The sequence below is a fragment of the Gouania willdenowi genome, chromosome 3 (genome assembly GCF_900634775.1).
Source record: "Gouania willdenowi chromosome 3, fGouWil2.1, whole genome shotgun sequence".
NCBI lineage: Eukaryota > Metazoa > Chordata > Actinopteri > Blenniiformes > Gobiesocidae > Gouania > Gouania willdenowi.
In genome coordinates, this window is record NC_041046.1 from 6,884,400 (window position 1) to 6,909,778 (window position 25,379).

General features: G+C 37.1%; 2 protein-coding genes across 4 annotated transcripts; both read left to right on the plus strand.

Moving 5' to 3' along the window:
- Positions 1 to 7,501: 7,501 nt before the first annotated feature.
- snrpa1 (small nuclear ribonucleoprotein polypeptide A') lies at positions 7,502 to 17,152 on the plus strand. The gene is made up of 9 exons (XM_028477318.1): positions 7,502 to 7,701; positions 8,058 to 8,205; positions 11,486 to 11,564; positions 11,649 to 11,695; positions 12,939 to 13,041; positions 13,185 to 13,264; positions 15,370 to 15,439; positions 16,724 to 16,817; positions 16,893 to 17,152. Exons 1-9 carry the CDS (start codon positions 7,620 to 7,622, stop codon positions 17,045 to 17,047), a joined length of 858 nt encoding a protein of 285 aa, XP_028333119.1. The 5' UTR covers positions 7,502 to 7,619; the 3' UTR covers positions 17,048 to 17,152.
- Positions 17,153 to 17,891: 739 nt separating this feature from the next.
- On the plus strand, positions 17,892 to 23,881 carry selenos (selenoprotein S). Of its 3 annotated transcripts, none has more exons than XM_028433890.1 (6): positions 17,892 to 18,160; positions 18,898 to 19,029; positions 19,323 to 19,432; positions 19,563 to 19,622; positions 20,913 to 20,985; positions 23,115 to 23,881. In XM_028433890.1, exons 1-6 carry the CDS (start codon positions 18,058 to 18,060, stop codon positions 23,192 to 23,194), a joined length of 558 nt encoding a protein of 185 aa, XP_028289691.1. In that variant the 5' UTR covers positions 17,892 to 18,057; the 3' UTR covers positions 23,195 to 23,881. The 3 variants fall into 3 exon arrangements, with proteins under 3 accessions (XP_028289691.1, XP_028289673.1, XP_028289683.1); XM_028433872.1 differs by having other exon boundaries at positions 17,894 to 18,160; positions 18,895 to 19,029; XM_028433882.1 differs by having other exon boundaries at positions 17,896 to 18,160; positions 18,895 to 19,029; positions 19,326 to 19,432.
- The last annotated feature ends 1,498 nt before the right edge of the window (positions 23,882 to 25,379 follow it).

Sequence of the window (25,379 nt, forward strand, 5' to 3'; positions counted from 1 at the left end):
CAGCATTGACCCACAGTGAACAGTCTGACCTGATGCAGAAGTCACTTTATAAGCTGATGAGACGAGGAGGAGCTAAAAAAAAGTTCAAGATTACTCCTTATTTACACTGCAAATATGTTCTCATCCACATCAAGCTGCTCCTTTAGCCTCATTGTCTTCGATCGTTTTACAAAAACAGGGCGAGACATTTTGTAATTAAAACCTATGAGTACGAGGTGGTGGAAAAGATATTGGTCGTGAGCTGCTTCTCTATCAGGAACTTATTCCATTCTTGTTCCTTGTTTGGGCTTATCCTGGTCTGGTATTGGGCCACTCTGAGAAGTGGATTCTTTTGTTCGTGAGGTCAATATGTTGTACATTCAGCCTAAAAAGCTACAATCCCAAAATGTTGTAGGTACAGTTGCAAAGTGGCAGAACATTTTCTGGTAAATTTCTCTGGGAGTTGAAACTCAGGAATTTTGGGAATATTCAAAGATATCAACTTTTTATGGGAATTAGTTATTGGAATTAACCTACAATTGGAAGTAATTTTAAATAACTGTATCATATAATGAAAATATTAGCATACCTGCAAAAAAATACAATCAAACATAAAATGTCAACCAGTGTGGCAAAATTTCAAAGTTTTAAATTTTCCATGAGAAATAGTGAGAATTAACCTGAAAAGAATACGGAGAACCTACAAAAATGAAAGTTGGTCCTTAACAGGGATGTATATTTTAGCATCTTCTAGAATATCAGCATCAGTTAAGTCTCTAAATTGCCCATAAGAGTGAATGCGAGTGGTTGTTTGTCTATCTGTGTGTTGCCCTGTGATGTGTGTGTCCCCGCCTAGTGTAAATGGTAAATGGACTTGATTTTATTTAGAGCTTTATCACCACACTGAAGCAGTTTCAAAGCGCTTTACACATCAGCTCATTCACCCAATCACTCTCACATTCACACACCAGTGGGACAGGACAAGGCGCTAGTCGACCACTGGGAGCAACTTAGGATTCAGTGTCTTGCCCAAGGACACTTCGACACATAGTCAGGTACTGGGATCAAACCCCCAACCTCTCGATCAGAAGACGACCCACTACCACCTGAGCCACGGCGCCCAGTGTCCCAGTGTGAGTCTGAGATAGGCACCGGCAGACCCCCGTGACCCTGAAACAGGACAAAACGCATCTGAAAATGAATGGATCAGTATCAGTTATTTTAAATACTCCCAATTTCCAATTAATTCCAATAAATATTCTTGTGCAAAGTTTATTTTTTGGAATATTCCCAAAATTCTTGAGCCTTAGTTCCCATAACCTTATTTCTCTCGTGCAACCCTTACCCTTTTAAATTACATACGCCCTCTTACCAAATTATAAATACTTCTAAATATAAAAATATGTGTTATATCCTGTTTATACTGTATGTGTCAAAGGTTCTAAAAATCTCTCCTATGGTCAGATCAGTGTTTCTCAAACATTTTTGTCTTATGTATCCATTTATCCTTTCAAGTGTACTCCCTTATCCAAACTAAAGTACCTTCTGGTAGTGGCTGCTTCCAGGCTTCCTCAAACTCTGTTGTGTTCACACATACAACTCCTGGGATCTTTTAACTGCTCTTGGTTTTGTTCGTCTGCTTCATTTGGGCCTATGTGAACATGACATCGATGTCTAGAGCCCATCAGTGAAGCAACTTCTACTTCAGTTGATTTCATCGGTCTCATTAAAATCCCAGCTCTGAAGGAGAGCTAAAAACTAAAAAAAATCTGTTTGATTTGGCAGTAAAACTCAAGGCCACAGGACCAAGAGTGCCTATAGAAATGTATTCATTTATTCCGTTTCTTCAGAATACTAACATTGTGTTGTTGCCCAGGTAGAAAAATCAGAATAAGAGATGAGAGTAACTAATAGAGACTACGTAGTTAAAGGTGAGTAAAGTTTGATTATGATTGAATGCCATCTAAACACTTCATAACACAGGCTCCACAAACAACCAGCAAAGGCACACGAGGGTCGTCCATCCATCAGTGATCAACTGGACCTTTTCTGTTTTATCATGTTACTGTAGCACTTTGATGTTAGCTATACCAATAATACAAATACTTGATATAATGTCAATATCGTTATATTCTGAATACTAATTTGAATTTAAAATACTATCAATTTAGTTAAGATAACGTTTAGTTAAGATAAATTTAAGCCAAGTTTACCATCACAAATGATTGATCCGAAGACTTCAATGCAGAGTATGAGCCATTATTTTAAAAATGTTATCAAAATACAAGCTCTATTAGGCATTAATTTGGTGTTTCCACCTCCAAAGAAAGACCAAAGGATGTGTGTAATGTCAGCTGACATCAAACGAATACTGAATCAACAAAAATAGGTATTAAAGATGGACAGACGAACAGATGGACGGGCGAGCGGTCGGATAGATGGATGGATGGATGGATGGATGGATGGATGGATGGATAGATGGATGGATGGATAGGTGGATGGATTTTTTTTTACAAGTGAGTGGAGGCAGACATGGTAACAGGTGGCCAAAAATCCAACAAAAGTGGCAACAACGTGACAAGAAAAGAGTGAAAAGTGACCAAAATGGGCCAAAAGCAGTCAAGAGTGGCCAAAAAATGACAAATAAAAAAGAACCAGGTGGTATGTAATGACAAAGGGTAGCTTAAATTGGCAAAATGTGGCAAACCATAGTGAAAATTAATTACAATTATTTTAAAATAAAATTACTCTAATGAATTTTATTTTGAATAAAATAATTCTCAGGCTGAAATAACAAGTCATTCAGTGCTGTTTTGGTGCCGTGCATTACGTTTAATCTATTGGTCGACTATGATGTGATGCATTTGATTGTTGTCTGGTCATTTCATTTTTTGTAGTTTCACAATGTCCGTTGATCATTTTAAAACAAAATATTAATAATTTACTCAGTAACGGTTGGGTGTTGAAATGTAACAAATCTTTTTTTTGTCATTTATCCATGTTTTCTGTGACTCTTTAGTTTGTGACTGATTTTCTCAGGCCTATAGTTTAATGAGCTGAAGCAGCTGAAATGCTGCAACCTTTAGTTTGACCAAGACATTTAATCCTATTTGTTTAATAAAGTTTGCTCTTCTTTTGTGCGACGGGCCTAAGCTGCACCGCGCCAAGTCATCGCATTTGTGTTTGCTTTCGATTATATGCTTCAAGCAAACAGAATGGGAACTGTACACTGTGCATTAGAAGCACAAAGATTGTTTTAGTGATGGACAAAATAACAGATTTCACAACCACTTTAACTCAAAGCAGCTTGAAATAACACAGTAACTTGATTTAAAATCAAAACTGAACCCTCTGCAGGTGTTTGCTTGTTTTTTTTTTTTTTTAAGGAGCGGATTTGACATAAAAATGCTCAATAAATCTTGAATTATGTGTGGTCAGTGCTCTATTCAAGACATCTTGGCTTAAATTAGAAGAAGAAAAACATTTATTAACTCACTATATCAAGGTAATGTGGTTTTGAATGCTGTTTTTTCTCGTTTTTTTCAAGAATCTTGTTAGTATTTAGCACAAGTATAGATGTTTTTCCGACCAAGCCAGCACAGCCTCACCCTGGGAAAAAGTAACTTGACTATGGGTTGGACACTGACTCACTAACTCAACAAGAACTGATCCATGATACCAGCTTCACAGATCAGCTCAATATGTAAAAATTCTAATATTTTACAGTAAGATGATTTCAAATGTGGGAAATAAAGTACATAAAATCCAAGCAAAGAGCTGCCAAATATGACAAATCTAACATATATAATATAGGCAGTGGCTGTCAGGACGGTTGCTGTATCAATATACCGACATTCTATTTGTACGTAGCGCCCCTATTTGGCCAATTTAGGCCACGTGACTAAGATTAAACCTTACCCTAAACCATACCATAACCCTAACCCTAACCCTAAAAAGTGTTGCGATATTGAGTTATACCTAAACCTAAACCTAAACCTAAATCTAACCCTAAGACGCTACGTACTTGTACTTCTGTAACCGTACCAATAGCACTGAGAGTTGTCCGTACGGCAACCATACAAATAGACACTTTCTATAATATAATACAGGTATTAAGTAAAATTAATGAATAAATAAAAACGAAAATGTATAAGGAAATGGAACTGATACCATTTACATTGTTGGTTGGATCTGAGATGTTGGTGAGAACTTGTTTATGATTGGAGGAGTGGAAAATGCCAACATTCATGTTTAACAATGAGCTCAGTGTCCTTATAATAACCATTGACATCATTAACGCTGCTGCTGCTAATTGGATCTGACGTGGCTATGCGCCGCCATCTTGCTTGGGTCCTACATGCTGCTGTAGTGAGTTAAGTCTACAGAGGAATGAACTATTTAATTGCACATAAATCACTGATTTATCCAAATATATTAACATGAGTTTTGGTTACAAACGTCAGATATGTGGGACAGGCAGACATAATGAAGAGTCGTGAAATAACCCAAAGTTGGGGTCTAAAATAAAAAATAAAGAAGTCGCATAAAGAAAAATTGTTTTATATCCCAAGACAGAGTAACCTTTATTCTATAAATTAAAACAGAGATCAGATTTGTTCTCACATGCCTACATGCAGTTATGGGCCAATGAAAATAATGGGGAAAAAAACTATTTTTTTGGATTTTAGGAAATTGTCACCCAAGAACCAATGCGTACTGTAGTGCAGATATAGGCAACTGGCGGCCCAGGGGCCACATTCAGCCCTCTGTCTAATTAAATGCGGCCCCCAAAGTAAATGTACAAAATGACAGAACAACACACAAAACAAGCGCAACAATCTATTAAAAAATACAAAGAATTACAACATTGCAGGAAAATACAGTAAAATACAAAAAAAAAAAAAAAACAGAAAATACTCCAAAAACACACAAAACTACTTCAAAACTGAACAAAACGACAGCAGTATGACACAAAATTACTCAGGAAAATATACTAAATTACAGAATAAGACAACAAAAGTACACCAAAAGACAAGAAAAATACAAAAAAATGACTCTGAAAACACACAGCACTAACAAACAAGCAAAATGACAATAGAAATACACAAAAATTACTCCCAAAAACCCAAAATGACAGCACAAATACACAATGTGTCTCCAAAACCATATATTTTACAAGAAAAACATACAATCGGACTACAGAAATGCACAAAATGCCTGACAAAGACCTATATTTCACCTATCACCTGGAAATATTTGGCTTTACCATGAGTCGGTTATATTGAGATTTCTAAAACAATCAGTCATGTCCTTATTGAAGTCAAGGGATTTTCAAGGTCTGTGGATGCACTGAGCTGACCCAACACTAGGAGTAACTAGATATCAATGATGTATTATTTACTCAGTTTCTCATGAAGATCTCTTTAACATTATAAGTCATTTGTATTTGCACTTGTCCACACCCACCGCTGTGATAAGTGAAATGTGTTTGGCTCACTGATCAAGTGTTGTGGTGATGTGTGTTGCTCTAAGGAGGAGAGGGATTTTTGCTCTCGTGTTGATGTGAGAAGACTATGTAAATAATGCACAGTGACTCACTCACACAGTCCAGGATGCACATCCTGTGCAGAGTCTTTACTCGACTGTTTTACCAAACTATCTCAATCATAACTTTCAATAAAATCAACTTATTGGTGGAAATGCCAATTACCCGCTGCAGATTGAAATGAAAAAAGTCTTCCAGACTTTGATTCATTTATTTTTTGGCAAAAAAAAATGCTGACATTTGAATAGGTTTAAATTTTAAAGGCCTTCTTAAGGACACCTTTGAAAAGTTACACTGTTTGAGCTTATGTACCAAAATGGTACCCTTCATAAAAGTGTCATAAAAATGTCGTATATAATTTTTTCTTCTTCATTTTTTCACATCAGATCTTTTCAACAACTTTAGACCTAACCATAGATATAAAATCTTCATTATATTTCTTTATTATTTTATTTTTCTACGTTTTTAGGCCCTTTTTTGTTTTTTTCAGTGATAAAAATACAAAATATATAATAAGGTGAAAAATGAAATATTTGAGTTTACAGTCTACTTGGTCAATAACTGATAGGAACATTTGTTTTGACGTATTATTACTTTTAGAGCTATGAGCATTTATTCAGAAAACCTACACTCTTTGAGGTAAACAGTTCCCTTCATTAAATTTTAAACATTTTATTTTTTATGCCCTTTTTGTCTTAAACCCTTGATTTTTTTTAACAAGAAAAAACTAAATATGCTCTATTGACAATATCAAGCTGCTGTGGGAGAGATTAGTAAATAACTGATATATCCAAATCCAGATAGCCAAAAACATATCTTTTTCATCTTATATCACATACACTAGAGACGTAAAAAACAATATTATTGTGATGGATACTATTAATGCCTGGGCCGTGCAAAACATGGTTTCCCTACATTTTAAGCTGTGAAGCTATAGAGTGGCAGTGCACACAAACGTTAAAGAACTGGTTAAGGAGGCGAATCCATGTGAAAATTGAGAAAGTGGACAAAATGGCCAAACGGGAAATTAGAAATAGCAGAGTAGATTCACAAAGTCAAAAGTACGGAAGCTTTTTTGTAGTACGATGGAGCATTGAAGTCAGTAAAAAAAAAAATCTGTTTTCTGAATTAATTTTTTTTTATATCCGTAAATTTCGTTCTTATTTCCGTGTTGTGATACAGTAGAATAGCATGTTTAGGCATTGGAACCGTTTCAGTTCTACACACGTTATCAAATGAACTAGATGATCAAATGTGAAAATGTTGTTTGTATTAATCAGAGAAGTTATACGTGGTCGAACTCACTGCTTAACATGCTAGAATATGTGCTACACAGGGCTACGTAGTGTGTATGTGAGCTAATGATGATGAACAGCTACAGGATGATAACCAGTGTTTATTACACACAAACTGTGAGGACGTTTTGTGTCCAGAGACGTAATTATTCATTTATAGTGTAAATAGTGTTTACAAACATATTATTTACAGTTAAAAAGCATTCAGCTTTGTTCACTGAATTCCTGTAAACATTTTTTTTTTTTTTTTTTTAAATCCGTTTTCCGAAATAATATTTCGAAAAACGGATTTTAAAAAAAATTAATTCGGAAAACGGATTTATTTTTTTTTTACTGACTACAATGCTCCATCGTAAATGTAATCAAAATCAGAAAAACAGAAAAAAATATTCCCTATAAAAACAGAAAAACCCGACCATTTGTCTTTTAACTTATCTTTATCTCATCAACTCAGAAAAAGGTTGAAAATATGCGTTCTGACATTCTGCAAAAAGAGTCAGAAAACAAGTATATCGAACGTTATTTCAGTATCTCACACAAATAAAATAAATAGATAGAATTGAAGTTTTTTTGTTTTATTTTAACACATTTAAGTGTTAGTATAGATCTAGTCCACACTCCCTACCAGTAAGCGGCAGAAATCCACTTTTTCATTGTTTGTCAACTACCAGTTAGAAGAAGAAGATGGTGACGTGTTTCCGGTTACAGGCAGCGTGCAGCAGCTTTTCATTGAATCGGGTGATCTTGTGAGTGTGGAGACATCAAACAAAGCCAAAACAGCTCCTTAGCCAGCTCTCGACATGGTTAAACTATCTGCAGAGCTCATTGAGCAGGCTGCTCAGTACACGAACCCAGTGAGGGATCGAGAACTGGATTTACGGGGTAAGTGGACGCTTCCAGGCCGTTAGCGCGGCCTGTTAGCCGGTTTTACGCGGGCAGTGCTCCGATGTTATTTGTTAACTAGTTACCTTTTTAACTTGTGAACTAAATACTGTCACAGTGGTTGTTAGATGCTTTGTAAGAGCTTAAATTAAAGTTCCTGGATCCAGGCTTTCGTTCTCTGTAGAAAAGTATTGATTAGATTCATTTGTATCATTAAACTAGTCTATTCTCAAGGCAGTGTTAAATCCAGTGACACAGCAAAACTATCTATTTAACACCTATTATATACACGTAAAAATGTTAATTGTACAACAGCGTAACACTTGTTTTTTTTTTTTATTAAAAAAAATATACAGGTTATAAAATTCCAGTTCTAGAAAACCTCGGAGCCACATTGGACCAGTTTGACACAATTGACTTTTCAGATAATGAAATCAGAAAACTGGATGGTTTCCCTTTGCTCAAGAGGCTAAAGACGTTGCTAATGAACAACAACAGGATTTGGTAAGTAATGGCTTATCTGGTAGTATTTTCCTAATGCTAGTGATACTCATAATAGGTGTTTCTATTTAAGCCTGGGATGATAACTAAATGGCCGTGGCTATTCATACGGAAACGTATCCATAGACTGTTTTTCTATTCATACGGATCGCCACTCATTGGCCAGTTTAGGTGACGTAATAAGTGCACCACGTGACTTAAGGATCCGTCAGTTTTATTTTAGCACATATTTATTATTAGCTACCCCGCTAACCCTGGTCGACCAAGACTATGGCACAAGTAGCGATTAGTCGACCAAAATAATAATAATAACGGAGAATGAATGAGCAGGTGCAGAGAAGGATGAGGAGAAAGAAAAAGAGACAAATATTTTGTTTTGGCGTTTTGTGGTGCAGATTTGCTTTTAAACTCAGACCATTTATGATATGATCCTTATTCAAGCTTTGACCAGAACCCGACAAAGCAAAAGTTAAATCTACAGGTCCGACAGACATTGGGTATTTCTATTCGTGCCTGACCGGAAACTGACAATTAAAACCTATTTTTTCCTCATACAATTGACATATTTATGTTTGTTTTAGTGGTAAGCCTGCTTTTATTGATAAACTGTTAATGTCAACATCAGATCAGCGCACGGGGAAGCAAACACACGTCAAACACAGGTGCGCAGTGCGCCCTGCTGCGCCAGAGACAGCAGTGGATCTATTTTCATAATTCAATCAAATATAAGGATAATTCATTTTCTTTTGCAGAAAAAGGATTGTTTTAACAGTAGATGCTTGTGCTTCAAGTCTGTCTTAATTCGTTCCCTCCCTGCTCTCTCCTCTGAGGACAGCGCACTGTGCTGACAGCTGAAGCACAACACTTTCTTTTTTGCAGCAGCACGCACTCACACAGAGCTGTTGCTGGACATAGAATCATGTTTAGGTATTAAATACATTATATTGATATTTAATCCCTATCTGCTATATAAGTGCATTGCTTTTTTTTTTTTTAACGGTATTGAAACCGATATCATTGCTGGTCGGCCAATGAAAATCTTGGTTTATTTTAGGGATGCACCGAATATATTAGGTGGCCGAATATTGTGAAAAAAGCAACATTCAGCCTTCGGTTAAGTGAGTTAAAAGCAAGGCCGATTAGTAGCGTATAACACAATCAAACAACGGGCAATGATTTTGAGTCGGAAAAGTGTGTGCGTGATGCTGCAGAACCAGCAGTAGCAGCAGCTCCTCCTTTCCACACACAAACACAGCCAGACTCTCTCCTTACTGCTCTCCGTCGTCCGTCACTGCGTAAAAGTTGGAAACCGTCCAATTCCACAATCATGTCTGTTTTTAGCGCTGTGAGCTACGTATCCGAAAACATCCCCATCGTTTCCTCCTTACGTGACACCGGGTCTCACTGCTTAAACTGGTGTAGCATTAGCATGGATTGCTAACAGCTGATGTGTGTAAACAATGGGTCCGTGACTCCCAACATGATCGGCAGCAGAAAAACTAATGCGGTTCGGGCATTCAGTAGTGCAGTTTACATTTACATATATGGCAATAAAGTATAATATATATTCTATATTAAAGAGCAGTGTTGTTTTAGTTGTTAAATAGTTGGAGAGGGAGGAGCTCACATTCTAGGAGGCGTGTTAAGTGACGTCACCTACCAACGTGGGCAAAATCCAACTGTCCCATTTAAAGCTGACTTTTTACTAAATGTGGAATAACAAAGGAGGGAGGAAAGAACTTTTTACACTTTGTCCCTCTGAATGAGGCTAAAGGATGTATATCACTGTAGCAAAACCATTATAAAGTGATTTTTTTCATCATACTATTTTTTGGAACGCATGTTTTGTTTTATTTGAAGGGCTGATATAAATGAAAAACTTTGTTGTGCTTTTTTTTGAAAAGCAAAGGCTACTGGAATATTTAAAAAATGTCAGAATATTCAATAAACATTTACTTTCTTTAAAAAACATGTCTAAAAATTTATTCTAGGCTATTTATGCACTAATTAAAAAAAAAAAATAGTGAGAAACTTAACAATCGCATTTGATATTCGGTATTTGGCCAAGCGTTTATATTTTATTCAGCTTCGGCCTCAAATTTTAATTTGTCATTTGTTTTATTAGTTCATTTTTAATTAAATTTCTGCAGCACAGCTCCAGCATTCAGCAGAAACAGAAGTGCTGCATATTTGCTGCAGAGAGCTCAGCATGATGGAGCAGTTATGTGCTGTGCTGGTTAAGATTTGCATGCGGTGGAAATTTACACATTGACTTGAATGGAAACCGATCAGCTGCAGTTTTGCAGTAGTTGCGGAGCAGTTACGGATCCAGTGTGAATCCGGGGTCAAGCATGTTGAGTTAACCCATAGAAACAAGACTGGGCTAAGAGCTAATGCTAACGTCTTTATAGGAATAGACCAAGTAAAAAGTACAGGGCTTTCTGTCATCAAACCACAAAGAGCCACTGATTTACCAGATTTAACACTTGTATGGAAGGCTAAAAGCTAACATGTCACATGTCGTGTGAAATAAATGTTAGCATTAAGCTAACATCACTATTCATCCGGCCCAACTATTGAAACGTAATATTTTTTAATTATTTTTCATGTGATCACAGACAAAGCTGGTCTCATTTAGACAGTAATGTAACTGTTGTGATTATTACACCTAAATATCCTGTTCGTGCTGCTCTCAGTAATTAATGATTAAATCATCAGCTTCATCTGGTTTAATTATAGGAAATATTATCAATTATAACTTTATGTGACATATCAGATACAGCAGCAGTGGTTTATATTAAACAGTAACAACATTATTGTAGTTATTTTTGTGCTTTCTTTAAGAAAATAATGTATATGTATGTATATATATATATGTGTGTGTCACCCAGCCCTATCTGAACCCCTTATTCCTTACAACAATATAAAACACTTTAAATAAAGCTCTGCAGTCATTTTAAGTCACAACATGATCACTTGTCCAATATTATTTAACGCAAGGTTTTGAACAGGATTATTGGCAGAATTTGACTTGTCCCATTCATCCAGTCACCATTTTTTCCAGTGTAAATGTGATGTCTCGAAACATTTCCATGTCATTTTAGGCCTAATTTTAAATTAAGAGATAAAAGAAAAACAGGTCAGATTGATTTTTCCATTTCAGAACATGAATTCTTTTTTTTTTTTTTTTTTTTGTCCGTTTTCAGTGATCATACATGATAATGGAAGGCCCTAAATGTGTTTATGGTGTTTTCGTGCTGGTAACCGTGTGTTGTTTCCTCAGTCGTTTAGGTGAGAATCTGGAGCAGGCTCTGCCAAGTCTGAAAGAACTGGTGCTGACGAACAACAATATTCAGGAGCTGGTGAGTGACTCAGCATCTCATACATGATGCAGAACGACACGTCTAATGTTTTCTCATCACATTTATTGTTGTGTTGCTGTGCAGGGAGACCTGGATCCTCTGATGTCTGTTAAGACCCTGACACTCCTGAGGTATGACTCAGCATTCCTCAGCCTGTGCTCTCATGTTGAAATCACAATGTGCCAACCAGGGTTGGGGTCAATTATAATTGTAATCGCGTAATTGATAATTTATTACATTTATGATGTAAATAAAAAAAATCTGGTCCTGTTGTAATTATAATTTAAATGAAACTGTCAATTACAATTTCATTAAGCACAAACCTGCGAAATCATGTTACAGTTTTATAGCTTACACATACGTAGTTATTACAATTATTAAAATATGTTTCAGATCAAGTTTACCCACTACCTGTTACTTCTTTTCACCAAAAATATGAATACCAATAATTTCAATAATTAGGAAGCCTAACAAGGTGAAGAAAGAAGAAAAAAAAAGAGAGAGAGAGATGAGAAACAAATTACATGATAGATAATTAGTGTATTTTACAGCTGATTTAAGACGTGGGTCAAAACTGACCCGTTATCATAAGAGATGCTAATACAAAAGGAAGGTTATGTTTTATTTGCTTATTTATTTCAGACTCAGTAATTTTGGTTAGTTGAATTTGAGCTTTAGTAATTTAGAACGTAATAATTTTTTTTTTGCTGTCATTCTAGTTCTCACACATTAGGTCAAAGGTCAAAAGGGATAAACTCGCCATGGCTGACAGTGTAGGCAGCGAGTCTGACATAGATTTAGAATTTTTTTACCCATTGAGCGTTGAGTCCTTAAAAGATTTTTTTGCACAAGCGTGGTATCGGTCTCCATGGCAGGGAGATTGAGTTAGCTGCTAATGCTGCACACGAGCTGAAAATTCTGCTTTTTTTCCTCCAGTGTATTTGTGATTTCCTGAAATCACTCAATTTTTACTCTTTGTTTTTTTTTTTTTTTTTTCATTTAAATCTTCCCAGTAAACTGACAAAAAATCTTCAGCTAACCATAGATTAAGCTAGGCACAAATTTTATTGCGACTTCTTGTTTATTAAAAACACAAGCGCAAAAATGTATTGAAACTTGTTCGTTGAAAGACGATATAAGTGAGTGAGTGCAGACTGAGTGTTGCACTTGCAGTATATTGGAATGTCAGATAGATTAGGTTTAGCTTTATTGTACTAAAGGTGAGCTGAAAATCTCAGTGTATACATCAACAGCGTGCTGTTTACATATTTACCCCTCTTGACCTCTGGAGTTGTAATTGAATATGTAATTGTAATTCAGTCCAACTCTGCTGCTAACTCATGAGCCCTCATGTCTGCACTGGTGCTGATGTAGTTTGCTGAGAAATCCTGTGACCAACAAGAAGCATTATCGTCTCTACGTCATCAACAAGATCCCACAGATCCGTGTGTTAGACTTTCAGAAGGTGAAGCTGAAGGTGAGCAACAAACGATGCTATTAAACTGAAACTGGGTGAAGGAGGGAAACCGTTGTGTTGATTCTGTTCCCCCGTTTGGTTGGGAGTGAGTGTCTGTATGTGCTTAGAACTGTTTTCACCTGAACTGTGTGATATCACCATAGGAGCGCCAGGAGGCGGAGAAAATGTTCAAGGGCAAACGGGGGGCTCAGCTTGCAAAGGATATTGCCAAGCGAACAAAAACGTAAGATGACAGTCCGCATGTGACAGCAGCTCTTCAGAATCACTGGATCCTGCTGATGAAGCAGCTTCATGTCACGCCAAAACACCCCCCCCCCCCCCCCCCCACACACACACACACACACACACAATTTTAGGGCCTCCGATTTTCCACGAACACAGAAAACAGGCGGCAAAAAACGATTTTCACATTCTGAGATGGAAATGGAAATCTGATCCGTTTTAATTTTCATATTATTTTTTTTGTGATTGGACCTAAACATAACATGGAAATGTCTCACATTCATCTGAAGGGAAAATATGATTTACACACTTTTTTTCACCAGAAAACTGGACATTGAATCTCTACAAAGTGCAACAAATGGAGTGGACAAATGTGTCAAAATCCGCCTATAATTCTGTTCAAAATCTTGCGTTACGGTTGGACGAGTGATGGTTTTATCCTATTTTTCCACCAGAAAACAATATACTGAATGTTTAGAAAGTGGGACAAATATGTCAGATTCTGCCCATTATCGTGTTCTAAATTTCACTCCACGTGTTATGTTTTTTCGTTTGATTTACTGATCATATTCTGACTGAAACAGTTTCCCATTAAACGAGTGCCTGAGGGTGCAGCACACTAGCAGTGTAGCTAACGTCGCCTTCACTAAAAATTATTATGTAATGTCAGTTTAACCGTTGTAATGTCTCTGAAGCTTATAAAATCTAAAATGAGTAATAGGAGTTGACTCTTATGACAAAAATGATAATCAGGATTTTTTGGATCAATATTCTCGATTATTAATTACAATTACTCATCACATGAGGCCTAAGCTTTAAACAAAAATAATGATAAATACTAAAAACTAATTTTATTATGCACTAACTGGGTAAAGATTAGGGTTGCACATCTATATACACAGGGTATGATTCGATTAAAAAACGATATCTGGAAAAACTAAAAAAGAACAACAAAATCACGTTAATGTATTTATTTTTAGACATGGACCAAAAAAACAATAATAAAGTGCAACATTTCTGCCTGAGGAGTGTTTTCAACACTAGAATAGATAACTGAGTGCAAAATTCCAACCTGAGCACGAGAGGTAGGTAACAAAGATGCAACATTTCAATGTAAACACGTTACACACATACAGTGGGTACGGAAAGTATTCAGACCCCTTTAAATTTTTCACTGTTTCATTGCAGCCATTTGCTAAAATCAAAAAAGTTAATTTTATTTCTAATTAATGTACACTCAGCACCCCATCTTGACAGAAGAAACCAGAAATGGAGAATTTTTTTGCAAATGTATTAAAAAAGAAAAACTGAAATCACATGGTCATGAGTATTCGATTATATTAACTATTTGGACACAGCCTTGGTTTCGTCGGTTGCTTCAGCGCTTGCGTTGTTTTTAAGTTGAGCTTAGAGACACTGGCGTGTGTGTGATGCCGTCAGCGATTAAGCTAGGTATTTATGGCTAATTCCTATCGATTGAGGAGGCTGCTACTGATGCAGCCGTATCTCTCACTTGTTGAACCGGATATCGTTCACAACCTTTAATAAATACACTATTACAGAGTGCAAACATATAAAAGATATATAAAAAGAAAAGGCTGACTGCTGTGGTTGAGACAGTGCCTGATTAGATATGCAGCAGAGCCTACATTTTAAATGTCAAAATTGTAATCACTATTAACTCCATTTAGCATGTTTGGTATGATTTCTGGAAGTTTAATAGCTAGTACAGTTGTCTAAACGGGAAAAGATGATGAAACAAAAGTGTCAAATGACAGAAATCAGTTTAGCCTCATACGGAATTATGGAAATTTTTAAATGGAAAATCGGAGGCTCTACAACTAGATCCCTGAACACGTGGAGGAAAAGCCACACCGACTTGTTCTGAAAGCAAATTGCACCTATCTGTGCAACAGGCTTTAAACGGAACAAATGAAATGAAGATTAACATGACTACAGTGATGCTCAGGGCTGCTGTCTCTGGACACGTGTCAGTTTATTTGACTCTAGAACAGATACTACACCTGAGACTGAGTGCATTGGTTGAGAGGTCAGAGAAGCATGTGACTGTTGGTGTGACGTCTAATCCATGGCGTTCTGTTTCAGATTTACTCCTGGGGTTCCCACACAACCTGAGAAGTCAGGGCCGTCTCAAGCAGACGTGGAAGCCATCAAGGTTCTGCTTTTCTGTGTCTTATAACAAATATTTACTGTCAGGATCATATAGTACAGGGGTCTCCAAACTACTGCCTGTGACCAGATTTAGAAAATATAACAAGTATAGGCCCCAAACATAGAACGTGTTTGTGCTGCATTTCCTCTTTCTAACAGTAGGTGGACTCGTCTGGAACAAGGCAGGCTATGAAACACAGAAAACTAATAGAAGAAGAAACATTAATCCTGTGATGTGTTGATTTAATGAGGCCCAACCTTCACTTTTATTGATCAGAAAAATTAAGCCAATCACAATCTGATCCCCTGCTAAACAGTAAACATTGATTTGGTAGCAGCTTTATAAATGAGAAAATGCCTAAATCTATATTGAATATATTTTTTTTAATATATATTGAAGTTGAATATAATAAGTATTTTTGTCTTTTCTAAATCTACTTTCCCCCCTTTTTATTTTTCTTTTAACTTGTTTTTATTTTTTGTCACGATGGGGAAGGCCATAAGAGTTTTTCATTCTTCAAACGGCAGAAAAAGTTATGGAACCACTGGTTTTCACCAGATCCGTTGCTGCTCCGCTACGAAACAGCAGCACAATTTGTAGTCCTTCGATCCCCTCCCCCTCCAGCTTTGCAGAAATCATATATAAGTGCAATATTTATATGTGAAATACAATATTAAAAGGCCCCGGAAAGTCGGTGTTTTCCTCTGCAAGGGGTAACTTTGGTTAATGGATGGAATTACAATCCGCCTTGAACACAAAGTATATTATTTTTGAAATAATCCGGGTATTTTATTCTATATCTAAGCGCTACTTCCTGTCTCACACTGGCTTATTTTTGTTAAATTGGTGCAGCACTGCTTCAGCGTCCGGCAAAACTGGAAGGTCTGTGTATCTGCTGCAGAGGGCTCAGCATGACGGAGCAGTTACAGAGCAGTGCTGGAGCAGATTCGCATGTGGGGGAAATTGGGGGTCAGGGTGTGTTTTCGCGTTTAGCACAGACATGAAAAACTGGATAAATAGCAACGCATTGATTTATGGCTTACCAAGTCTATGAAATATATAAGCCTATATATATATATATATATTACGGCCCTTTGTACTTTTTTTTCTATTTTCCACCCTCTGAAAAAAGTGTGGACACCCCTGAGCTAGTAGATGGGTCTATGGGCTCTGGAGAAACAAGGAAAAGTAGATGAATCATTTGAACCTAATGGGATCTCCATTGAACGCACCATGTCTGTGTTGGTTGAAGTTTACCTGCTTTTGTTTTTGTTTTTTTATTTGTAGAACGCTATTGTTAACGCCTCATCTCTGGCTGAGGTGGAGAGGTTGAGAGGAATGTTACAGGCTGGTCAGATACCAGGACGTGACCTCAGACAAGGTCAGTGTGGGATGACCCAACCCCTCCAACAATAACAGAAAAGTAAACGCCTGTACTGTGTACTTGTCCCATCAGGACCAGCTGGGATGGTGGAGGAAGAGGAGGAGGCTGATGGCAGTGCAACAATGGAGGAACATGGAGCAGGAGCTTCTGGAGAGGACATGAATGAGGAAGACCAGGGCGGGGCTGATGAAGATATGAACGAAGAACATCAAGTTAACGGCTCCTGAGTTAAAAAAAATAGCTTTTTATTTTCCTACTCTTGAAATGTTGTTTAACATGTTGGATTTTTTTTATTTTGTAAATTTACATTAAACTGATTTTCTTACAGTGCAGTAAGTGAAACTATATTATGTGTTGATGCTGTCAAGCATATCTCCAGGCCCACAAACACACCCCATTTAAAACGTAAAATAAGTTAATAAAATGTTTTAACAATATAAAAAAAATTCACATTTTCTCTGAAACTAACAAAATTCGAACCAATAGTTGATTTAGTGACGCTTCAGATTAACACACTAAGTAAAACAGTTGACTGTGTATTTGCTTTTTATGATTATACAGAAGACGGATTCAAATGTCAAAAGAATTTAAGCACAGGAGCCACTTGTATTTCTGAGTGAAAAAGTTAAAAATGAGAAAAATAATTGACCAATGATTTAAGTGTGATTGAAAAATGTGCAGAAAAGGCATTGAATTGTGATGAAGTTGCAGAAATGGGAGTAATGCAGCAAGAATGCATTAAAAGGAGCTAAAAAAATATGGTGAGAAAAGGTTCAAGTATGGTTGATATAAATGGGCTGAAATTGTTCAAAAAATATTAAATTCATCTTTATGTGGCGAAAATTATAATAGTCATCTCTAAGCGATATTCTTATTTATTCTTGGTTCTTGAAAGCATCTGGCGGCCATAAATAGGGTCCTGACTCCGAGGTTGAGAACACCTGGTTTAACAAACTGCAGGGCGATCAGGATTGAAGGACATACTGGGAAAAGTGAGAGCGAAACTCCAATAGGTGGCGGTAGTGAAGCACAAAGTGTGTAAGCTGCCATAAAACACCACCGAAGAAGAAGAGAAGACAATAACGTCATTACGTCAGAGTCCGACGATGACACCGTCATCCTAATTAGCATCAGGGCTAACTCACTCCAAACTAACATGAGTGGCTCCATAAAGTCTCTGTGACATTCAGAGGTTGTTATTGTGTTTCTCTGCTCGGTTTACGGTTCTTTGGGTGAAATGGATGACGTAGTGATTGAAGACGTTTTTGACGAAGACTCTCCTTTCGTGGTAGAAAAGGTTCCTCCTACAAACCAGGATGTGAGCTACTTCAGCCAAATGGGTAAGAATAAAACTCCCTGTGTTAGATGGCAGGAAAAGCAGGACATTTAAGGAAATTAAACATGTCAGCTTTAGCATTAGGACCAGTATTATATGTCATGCTTAGCCTTATATACACATAGCAGTCAGGGAACACAATGCTAACCTCTGACTGAATGTTTTATTATTAAAATGATAAATATCAACACCTGATTTGGAAAAGTTTCTAAAATACCAGTTTTCATTTAATTCTATTGTTGACAGTCCAAAAAAAATAGCCTAATAGCCTATATATATGTATATATATATATGTTAGGCTATTTTTATATATATATATATATATATATATATATATATATATATATATATATAGTCAGCCAATTGTCAAGTTTTCCCACTTAAGAAGATGAGAGGCCTGTAATTCACATTGTCCTGCGGGCAACAAACTATTGTGCGGGCTGCGAGAATGAGACCTATGATCCAAATGCTCTCTAGCAAACATCAGAAGGGCCTGGACATGTACTGCTTAAGCAGGGGGACACGTCTGGCACTGCAGGATTTGAGTCCCTGGTGGCGTAGTGTGTAACTGATGATAGCCTTTGTTACTTTGGTCCCAGCTCTCTGCAGGTCATTCTCCAGGTCCCTCCGCGTGGTTCTGGGATTATTCTACACCCCATTTCTGTGTCTAAAGTACTTTAACATGTTGTACCAGGTGCGTCTGTGTCTGCTGCTGATGATGATGATGGTTTCTCCCAGTAGGAGAGTTTCTGTCTCTGTACGGGTGGCACCTGCTGGTTGCTACTATTGTGCTTTACCTGCTCATTCTTCACCTGAAGAAGAAGAGATCATCCAACCCGAGAGACGCTGGCTCCGCCTCAGAGACCCCCAACGGTAAAGCTCTCCTTTGTTCACTCCCACAATCACCAAGGTTACCTTTCGTTACCTTTCGTTACCTTTCGTTACCTTTAGTTTCCTTGAGATACCTTTAGTTTCCTTGAGATACCTTTAGTTAACTTTAATTACCTTTAGATACCTTCACTAACCTTTAGTTACCTTTAGACCAGGGACGGAGAAGTCAGTGAATGTGGATAAAGTGTAAAAGATTCTGTATGAACTGTTTTGTGATGATTGTGTTTTTACGTAAAGCTCCAACAGAACCAAAGTAACACTGGCTTTTTCTAAAGCAGATGCTGGATTTGTTGCTAGGCGACAGGAGGCCATGGAGGCTGCTAGGAGGAAGATGCAGGAGGAGCTGGATGCTAAAGCAGTGATCTACAGGGAGAAACAGAAACAGGTTGAGCTGTCGCTAAATGCTTGTTCATGTTTGTTGTAATTTGCACTATATAAATAAAAGTTGAGTTAAGTAGAACGGCTTCATTAGAGTGAAAGGATGAATGTTCATCACTGTGTTGTCATGTCAACAGAAAGAAGAGGAGAAGAGGCAGCAGAAGATGGAGCACTACAAAGGAATAGTCCCGTCTCTGGTGAGTGAGAGAGAGAGTGAGTTGCTCACTCAGCTTTTGAACTTTAAAATAAAAGAATCAACAGTTTCATCTCATTTTTTATGGGAACTAATGGGTGGAGCACTCAGAAATAACTGAAAGTTTGAAAAGCTTATTCAACTTTAATAAACACATCTAGAACTCCAGCAGGTTCTCAGAAACGATCCAGGGATGAATTAACTTAATTATAGTCTAAAGGGAAAACATAAACTTCAAGTTATTAATCCTTATATTGTTGTTAGCCACGCTGTAAGACATTCAGACACAAACACACTCACACACTAATGCAGTGCAGTTATGACAGGTTTGGCACACACACTGGTGAGGAATGGAGTTATGACAGGTGTGACAAACAGGAGGACATTTTCAATTTCATGCCAACCTTCTTAAAAACCTTTATTCATTGACAATAAAGATCATTAACACTAAGCAAAACGCCAACACACAAAGAAAGTAATATCAAGAAGCCCATTAAATGATTATACTAGGGCTGGGTATCGCCAGGTAGCTCGCAATACGATATATTGTGATATTATTATTATTTTTATCACGATACGGCGGTAATCCATATATCACGGGGAAATTTTGTCCACGAACCATCACAACACCTGTGTCACTGAAGACGTTCAGAATTTATTGACTGCACACACAGTGGCTCTTCTTAACACACACACACACACACATTGTAAATTTGTAAATATCCACTCCTCACTTATTGTCTCATTGTACTGCATTATCTGTGTGTATATTGTGTATTTACAATATATATTATTTTTGTCATGTCTTGTATGTTGCAATAAAAAAAATTAAAAATAAAATTAAAAAAATAAACGAAACCTTGTGATACATTGTTCTATCGTTCACCTTTGTTCAAAGTGGGAAATACCTGAAAAAGTTTGAGAACAACTGTTCTAATGGGATAAAGTTGAGATTCTTTCCATCAACACATTAACACACTAATAATAATCCATTAACCAACCAATGGAGCCACGACCAACTATGAAGAATTGATGTGTAGATTATTTTGGTTTTGGATGAGCAGTATTATCTCTTTACAACTGTTTCTCTTCCGATACCGATATTGATCTGATACGATATCAGCGCGAATCACACATACTCTCATGACTTATTTTGTGATGTTGAATGTTAGAAAAAGGAGAAAAGTGCTGGAGTCTGGAATGACCTGCTTTTATCGTAGCACCTAAATCAGAGATTATTCTATATACAATGATTAAGTAATGTTTCTGGTGTGGTTTTTGTTCATCCCTACAGGATATGGAGCAGAGCGCCTCCTCCTCCTCAGCAGGGAAACCAAAGGCTGACAGGAAGCCGCTCCGCACCACTGGTACGTACTCCATTACTCCATCAGTGTGAGACAAAACAGCCCGTGAGTGCAGATGGAGAAAATACTTGAGTCCAGAAGGTTATAAGACTAAAAATAAGAGAAAAATATTTCTTATGTGGGATTTTGTTTGTACCCGTTGGTTTTTGCAATTCACCGATGTTTTATTAGTAAAAAAAAATCTCAACAAATCAATCAACCACATGTGCTACAGATTTTCAACTTTCACCAACATGTGGCGCCATCACTGAAGACATTTTTGTACATTTAAACCTATTGCAAATTTTGAAGTCCATCACTCTGTTTTTATCCAAAACTGTAATATGTATTCAACCTATTTCCTTCCCACGATTTTTGTTGAATAAACACCAAACTGTCTCAAACCTTTCACACACATTTTTAAATGATCACAAAATTGATTCGACAGTGGATTAAAATGTTTAATTGCAAACTGTAATGTAAACATATACAGTACCTGCAAATTATTGCATAATACATTTTCAATGTTCATTAAAATATTAAACATTTCAGAGTCTTTGTACATGATGTTTGGAAAATATCCCAAAGTTACCTAAAAAACATGACATTTTTAAACATCAGTTTTTTCACTTTTGGAGCCAATAAATCATTGTTAGGGGTGTGCATTGCGATGAATCTGATGATATGATACGATTCGCATATTGCATGTCACAATGCAATATATCCCCATACTATATATATATATATATATATATACCACATACAATATTTACCGCAATATCAATAATTACAAATTTCACCTTTACAAGTACAAAATGGTATGAAATACAATTTATTTAATTATTTATTTTTTACTTGTGAGAACAAGCACCAATATAAAAAATAAGGGGTTTGTTGTTTATTAAACTTTAAAGTTACATTTTTCAAAAAAGTTTAACTTTTGCTTCTACAACAGATTCTGATTCTGTTCAGCTCTTGTTTTTTTCTGTTTTTTTTTTTAGTAAACATATGCATTTATAAAAATGTCCAGTATGTTTTATGAAAATAAAGTGAAATTAACTTCCAGCTAAAATGCATTGAGGAGTGATGTAGTTTAACAAGGTCTGATGGTGCGTTCACTGACATCTAGTGACCGCGTGTTTACATGCTATGCATATATTAGCGCAATTCAAGTTTTTTTTTTTTAGTTAAAAAAACATGATTAAATCGATTTGGACATTTTGCAGTATCACTTTATCAATTATTTTTTTTACATCCTTAGTATTTTGGTCTTAAAGCAGAGCTAAGTAACTTGTGCTTAGCGCTCCTGTTAAAAGTTCCTTTTGGTTATGTCACTGTTGTAAACACTCCGCACCCCCAGCCACCTGCCCCACCCCACAGCTACATGCGCACCTTTGCTCTCCCAAAACGGTAACAACCAATCACTGAAAAATCCTAATACAACAGTGACACTAACGGTGCTTTCACACATATAGTCCCATGTGACCAGTATGAGGAAATGAATGATGTGGGATTAACATGGAAGGGAGTGTGGAAATGTGTGTGATGTTTGTTTGTGTGCTGACAAAGCGGCTCTGAAAATGGATATTTGTGTGTGTGCTGCCTGATGGAGCGCTGGGTGGTGAGTGTGTGCATGCCTGTTGCCGCGACGACAGTGTGTGTGATTGCTGTGTGCTGCTGCTAAGCTGTCACTGCATTGAGTTGCTTCGTTCCTCTGACAAAGGTCTTCTCTGCCTTTTTTTTGCTGGCTTCGCCCTGATATAAGTTTGAGAAAAATGAATTTGTACACAACCATGTGCATAATGGTCATAATCGAGCATTAGTTTACTGCCGTAAAGCAGTACGTCTTGCCACCGGGTCGAAGGCAGGAAACTTGCAAGTGCTGTTTTCTGGCCAGAGACAGCAGGGAGAGATGAAAGACCCCCCAATCACCCCATAAACACTTGTATTACCCTCACAGGGACTACAAGAAGGATTTTTAAGGTGAAAAAGTAACATAGTTCTGCTTTAATAACTGTTTTTTGACAGCCGTTGGAAATCTGTCTTTAAATGCTAACAGCTGCTGTCTTGTTTTGCCTAAAATTGCCTGGCCCCAACCCTTGCTGTGCAGCAGCTATAATGTGTGTGTGACTTCCTGTGCTGTCTTGTTTCAGACTACAGTCCCCTGAGTGGACCTGGAGGCGGATCCTGCTCCTTTAGACCAGGCCGGAGGGGCCCTTCATCTGGTGGATGAGGTTAAACACTGTTGGAGACAAAGGTCTATGTGACCTTTGACCTCTAACAGCCTGAATTACACACTGACTGAAACTAAGCTGACAATGTCTCAACCCACTGTTTGTGTGTGTGACCTTGATAGAAACGCTACATTTAACCATTTACTTTCCCTGGTTTCTGTAACACTAATCAGTGTTTGATCAAATGAATGATGATATATAATGATATTGTCCCATTAATTAGTGACTTTTTATAGGATGTTTATGTATTAGTGTGAATGTTAGTGAGTCCATGTGTTTCTCACACGGCCTGCTTTCACAAATAAGTGTTCATGTAGTCACTGAACAAATGATTCTGGGTTTATTTCTGAGCTCTGTGCCATTCTTGACAACAGGGATCCATTGAATAGAGCTTTGAGACATGCTTGGGTTACACATTGAAAGCTTGTTGTGAAGCCACTCCTGTAAAGGGTTCAAATCCACTGGGTGTGGCTGATATGTTTCTAGTCAGTGTGCTTTTCTTTCTTTTTTCTTTATTGACATGTGCCAGCACAGCTTTAGACTTTAATGACTACAATGGTTGTAACTTGTAGTCATTAGATGATCATAAAAGATGCAGTACTGCAAATATGTCAGAAAGATTATTTTGATATGCCAAACATTGAGGATGTTCTGCACATTTTCTGCAATAAAAACACATGAAATAACTGAGTGTGATTCATTCATCTGACTTAAAGAGCCTTTGAAACTGGATTTCCTCTAATTGTGCTAACTTCTGGGATTTATTCAGTGTATGCTGTACAACGTCTTACCAAGCTAAATCACCATGGTAACTCGGGCTGAACACCTAACCTGTCCGGGACCAGGTTATAAAGTGGATCAGATCTGAGCAAGTACTAAAGTCCCGCCTCCTGACCAATCAGTTCTCTTAAAAAACAACCTGCCCATTGTCAGAAGATCTGACAGCTGAGTTTAGGAAAGAAGATTATTAATGGATAAATGCAATCTTTGAATGCTTTATGACACTCTGTATCGCGAACATATCAACTCAGTATCAGCAGGATCATATTACAGTAAAACATCCCCGTGTGTGTGTGATAAATTCAGAAGGACTACCTGAAAAAGCCTTTTCACACGTGACCTGGGGGATCATAGGTTGAGAGGGATATAAACTTAAACAAGCTCATCCACTCTGTTGATATTTCCAACCTAACAGCGTTTGTAATGTTATTCCAGAGATTGTTAGTGTTTTAATAGTGTTTATATTAATATTACACATATTTGGACTCAAGGAGTTGTCCAAAACCAATGAGTCTTCTCGCTTCCACCCTAATAAATGAAAACACAGACTACCTGGGGCTCCAATGGGCGGATTCGGACTCTACCCGGGAATGATGCACGTATCTGAGCACTTTTGTAAAACCAATGAGCGAAGCCGTATCAAAGCGACAAACCTCTGCTTCCACACTCCTTCTCCCAAGCTTTCAACTTTTGATTATCTATTTTTTGTATTGTTGCTAGTTTCTTTTCCTGACGTGTTTTTAGAGTTTTTGAAAAGCGGTTATAAATAAAATATATTATATTTGATGGGAGAAGAGAGATTTCTGAGTGTGAAAAGGACAGTATGAGTTCTCACTTTGAAAAGGTAAATGTATGAGGTCCATCATTCACTAAGCAGGTTCATGATTGTTTTTTATTAATCTACTATTTAAATTCAATTTACAAATTTGAAGGAAGTGCACAAGATGGACAGGTGGATAAGTGAACTGGAGTAACGCCACCAGCTGAAACTGTTTAAAAAGTCAGGAAAAAACAGAATTTTTAGCTCGTGTGCAGCATTAGCTTTAGCAGCATTAGCTTTAGCAGCTAACTCTCTTTCTGCCTCGGAGACCTATGCCACGTTTACGCAAAAAATCTTTCAAGGAATCAACTCTCAAACGGGTTAAATAATCAAAATCGTTGTCAGACTCGCTTCCTCTTGACCTTTGACCTAATGCGGAAGAATGTCTGTGATGTAATAAAGTGAAACTGATTGTTTATCATCCCATGGATTAATAGTGAAATGGATAATATTACACTTTTACACATTCGTTTCTTCCTGCTTTTTCTACAGCAACAGTGTTGTTTTTGGTCTGAATTATGGATTTTATTTCTCTATATTAAGGCACTGGCTATCCGTACAGTTGCCATATCAATATATCGACA

What these genes read in the sequence shown, in the direction of transcription:
- selenos (XM_028433872.1), top strand. Translation starts at nt 18,058, where the DNA reads ATGGATGACGTAGTGATTGAAGACGTTTTTGACGAAGACTCTCCTTTC. An exon ending in AAGGAATAGTCCCGTCTCTG is followed by an intron (nt 19,623 to 20,912) that starts GTGAGTGAGAGA and finishes TCATCCCTACAG; the next exon opens with GATATGGAGCAGAGCGCCTC. An exon ending in GAAGCCGCTCCGCACCACTG is followed by an intron (nt 20,986 to 23,114) that starts GTACGTACTCCA and finishes GTCTTGTTTCAG; the next exon opens with ACTACAGTCCCCTGAGTGGA.
- snrpa1 (XM_028477318.1), top strand. Translation starts at nt 7,620, where the DNA reads ATGGTTAAACTATCTGCAGAGCTCATTGAGCAGGCTGCTCAGTACACG. An exon ending in TCGAGAACTGGATTTACGGG is followed by an intron (nt 7,702 to 8,057) that starts GTAAGTGGACGC and finishes AAAAATATACAG; the next exon opens with GTTATAAAATTCCAGTTCTA. An exon ending in CAGACGTGGAAGCCATCAAG is followed by an intron (nt 15,440 to 16,723) that starts GTTCTGCTTTTC and finishes TTTTATTTGTAG; the next exon opens with AACGCTATTGTTAACGCCTC.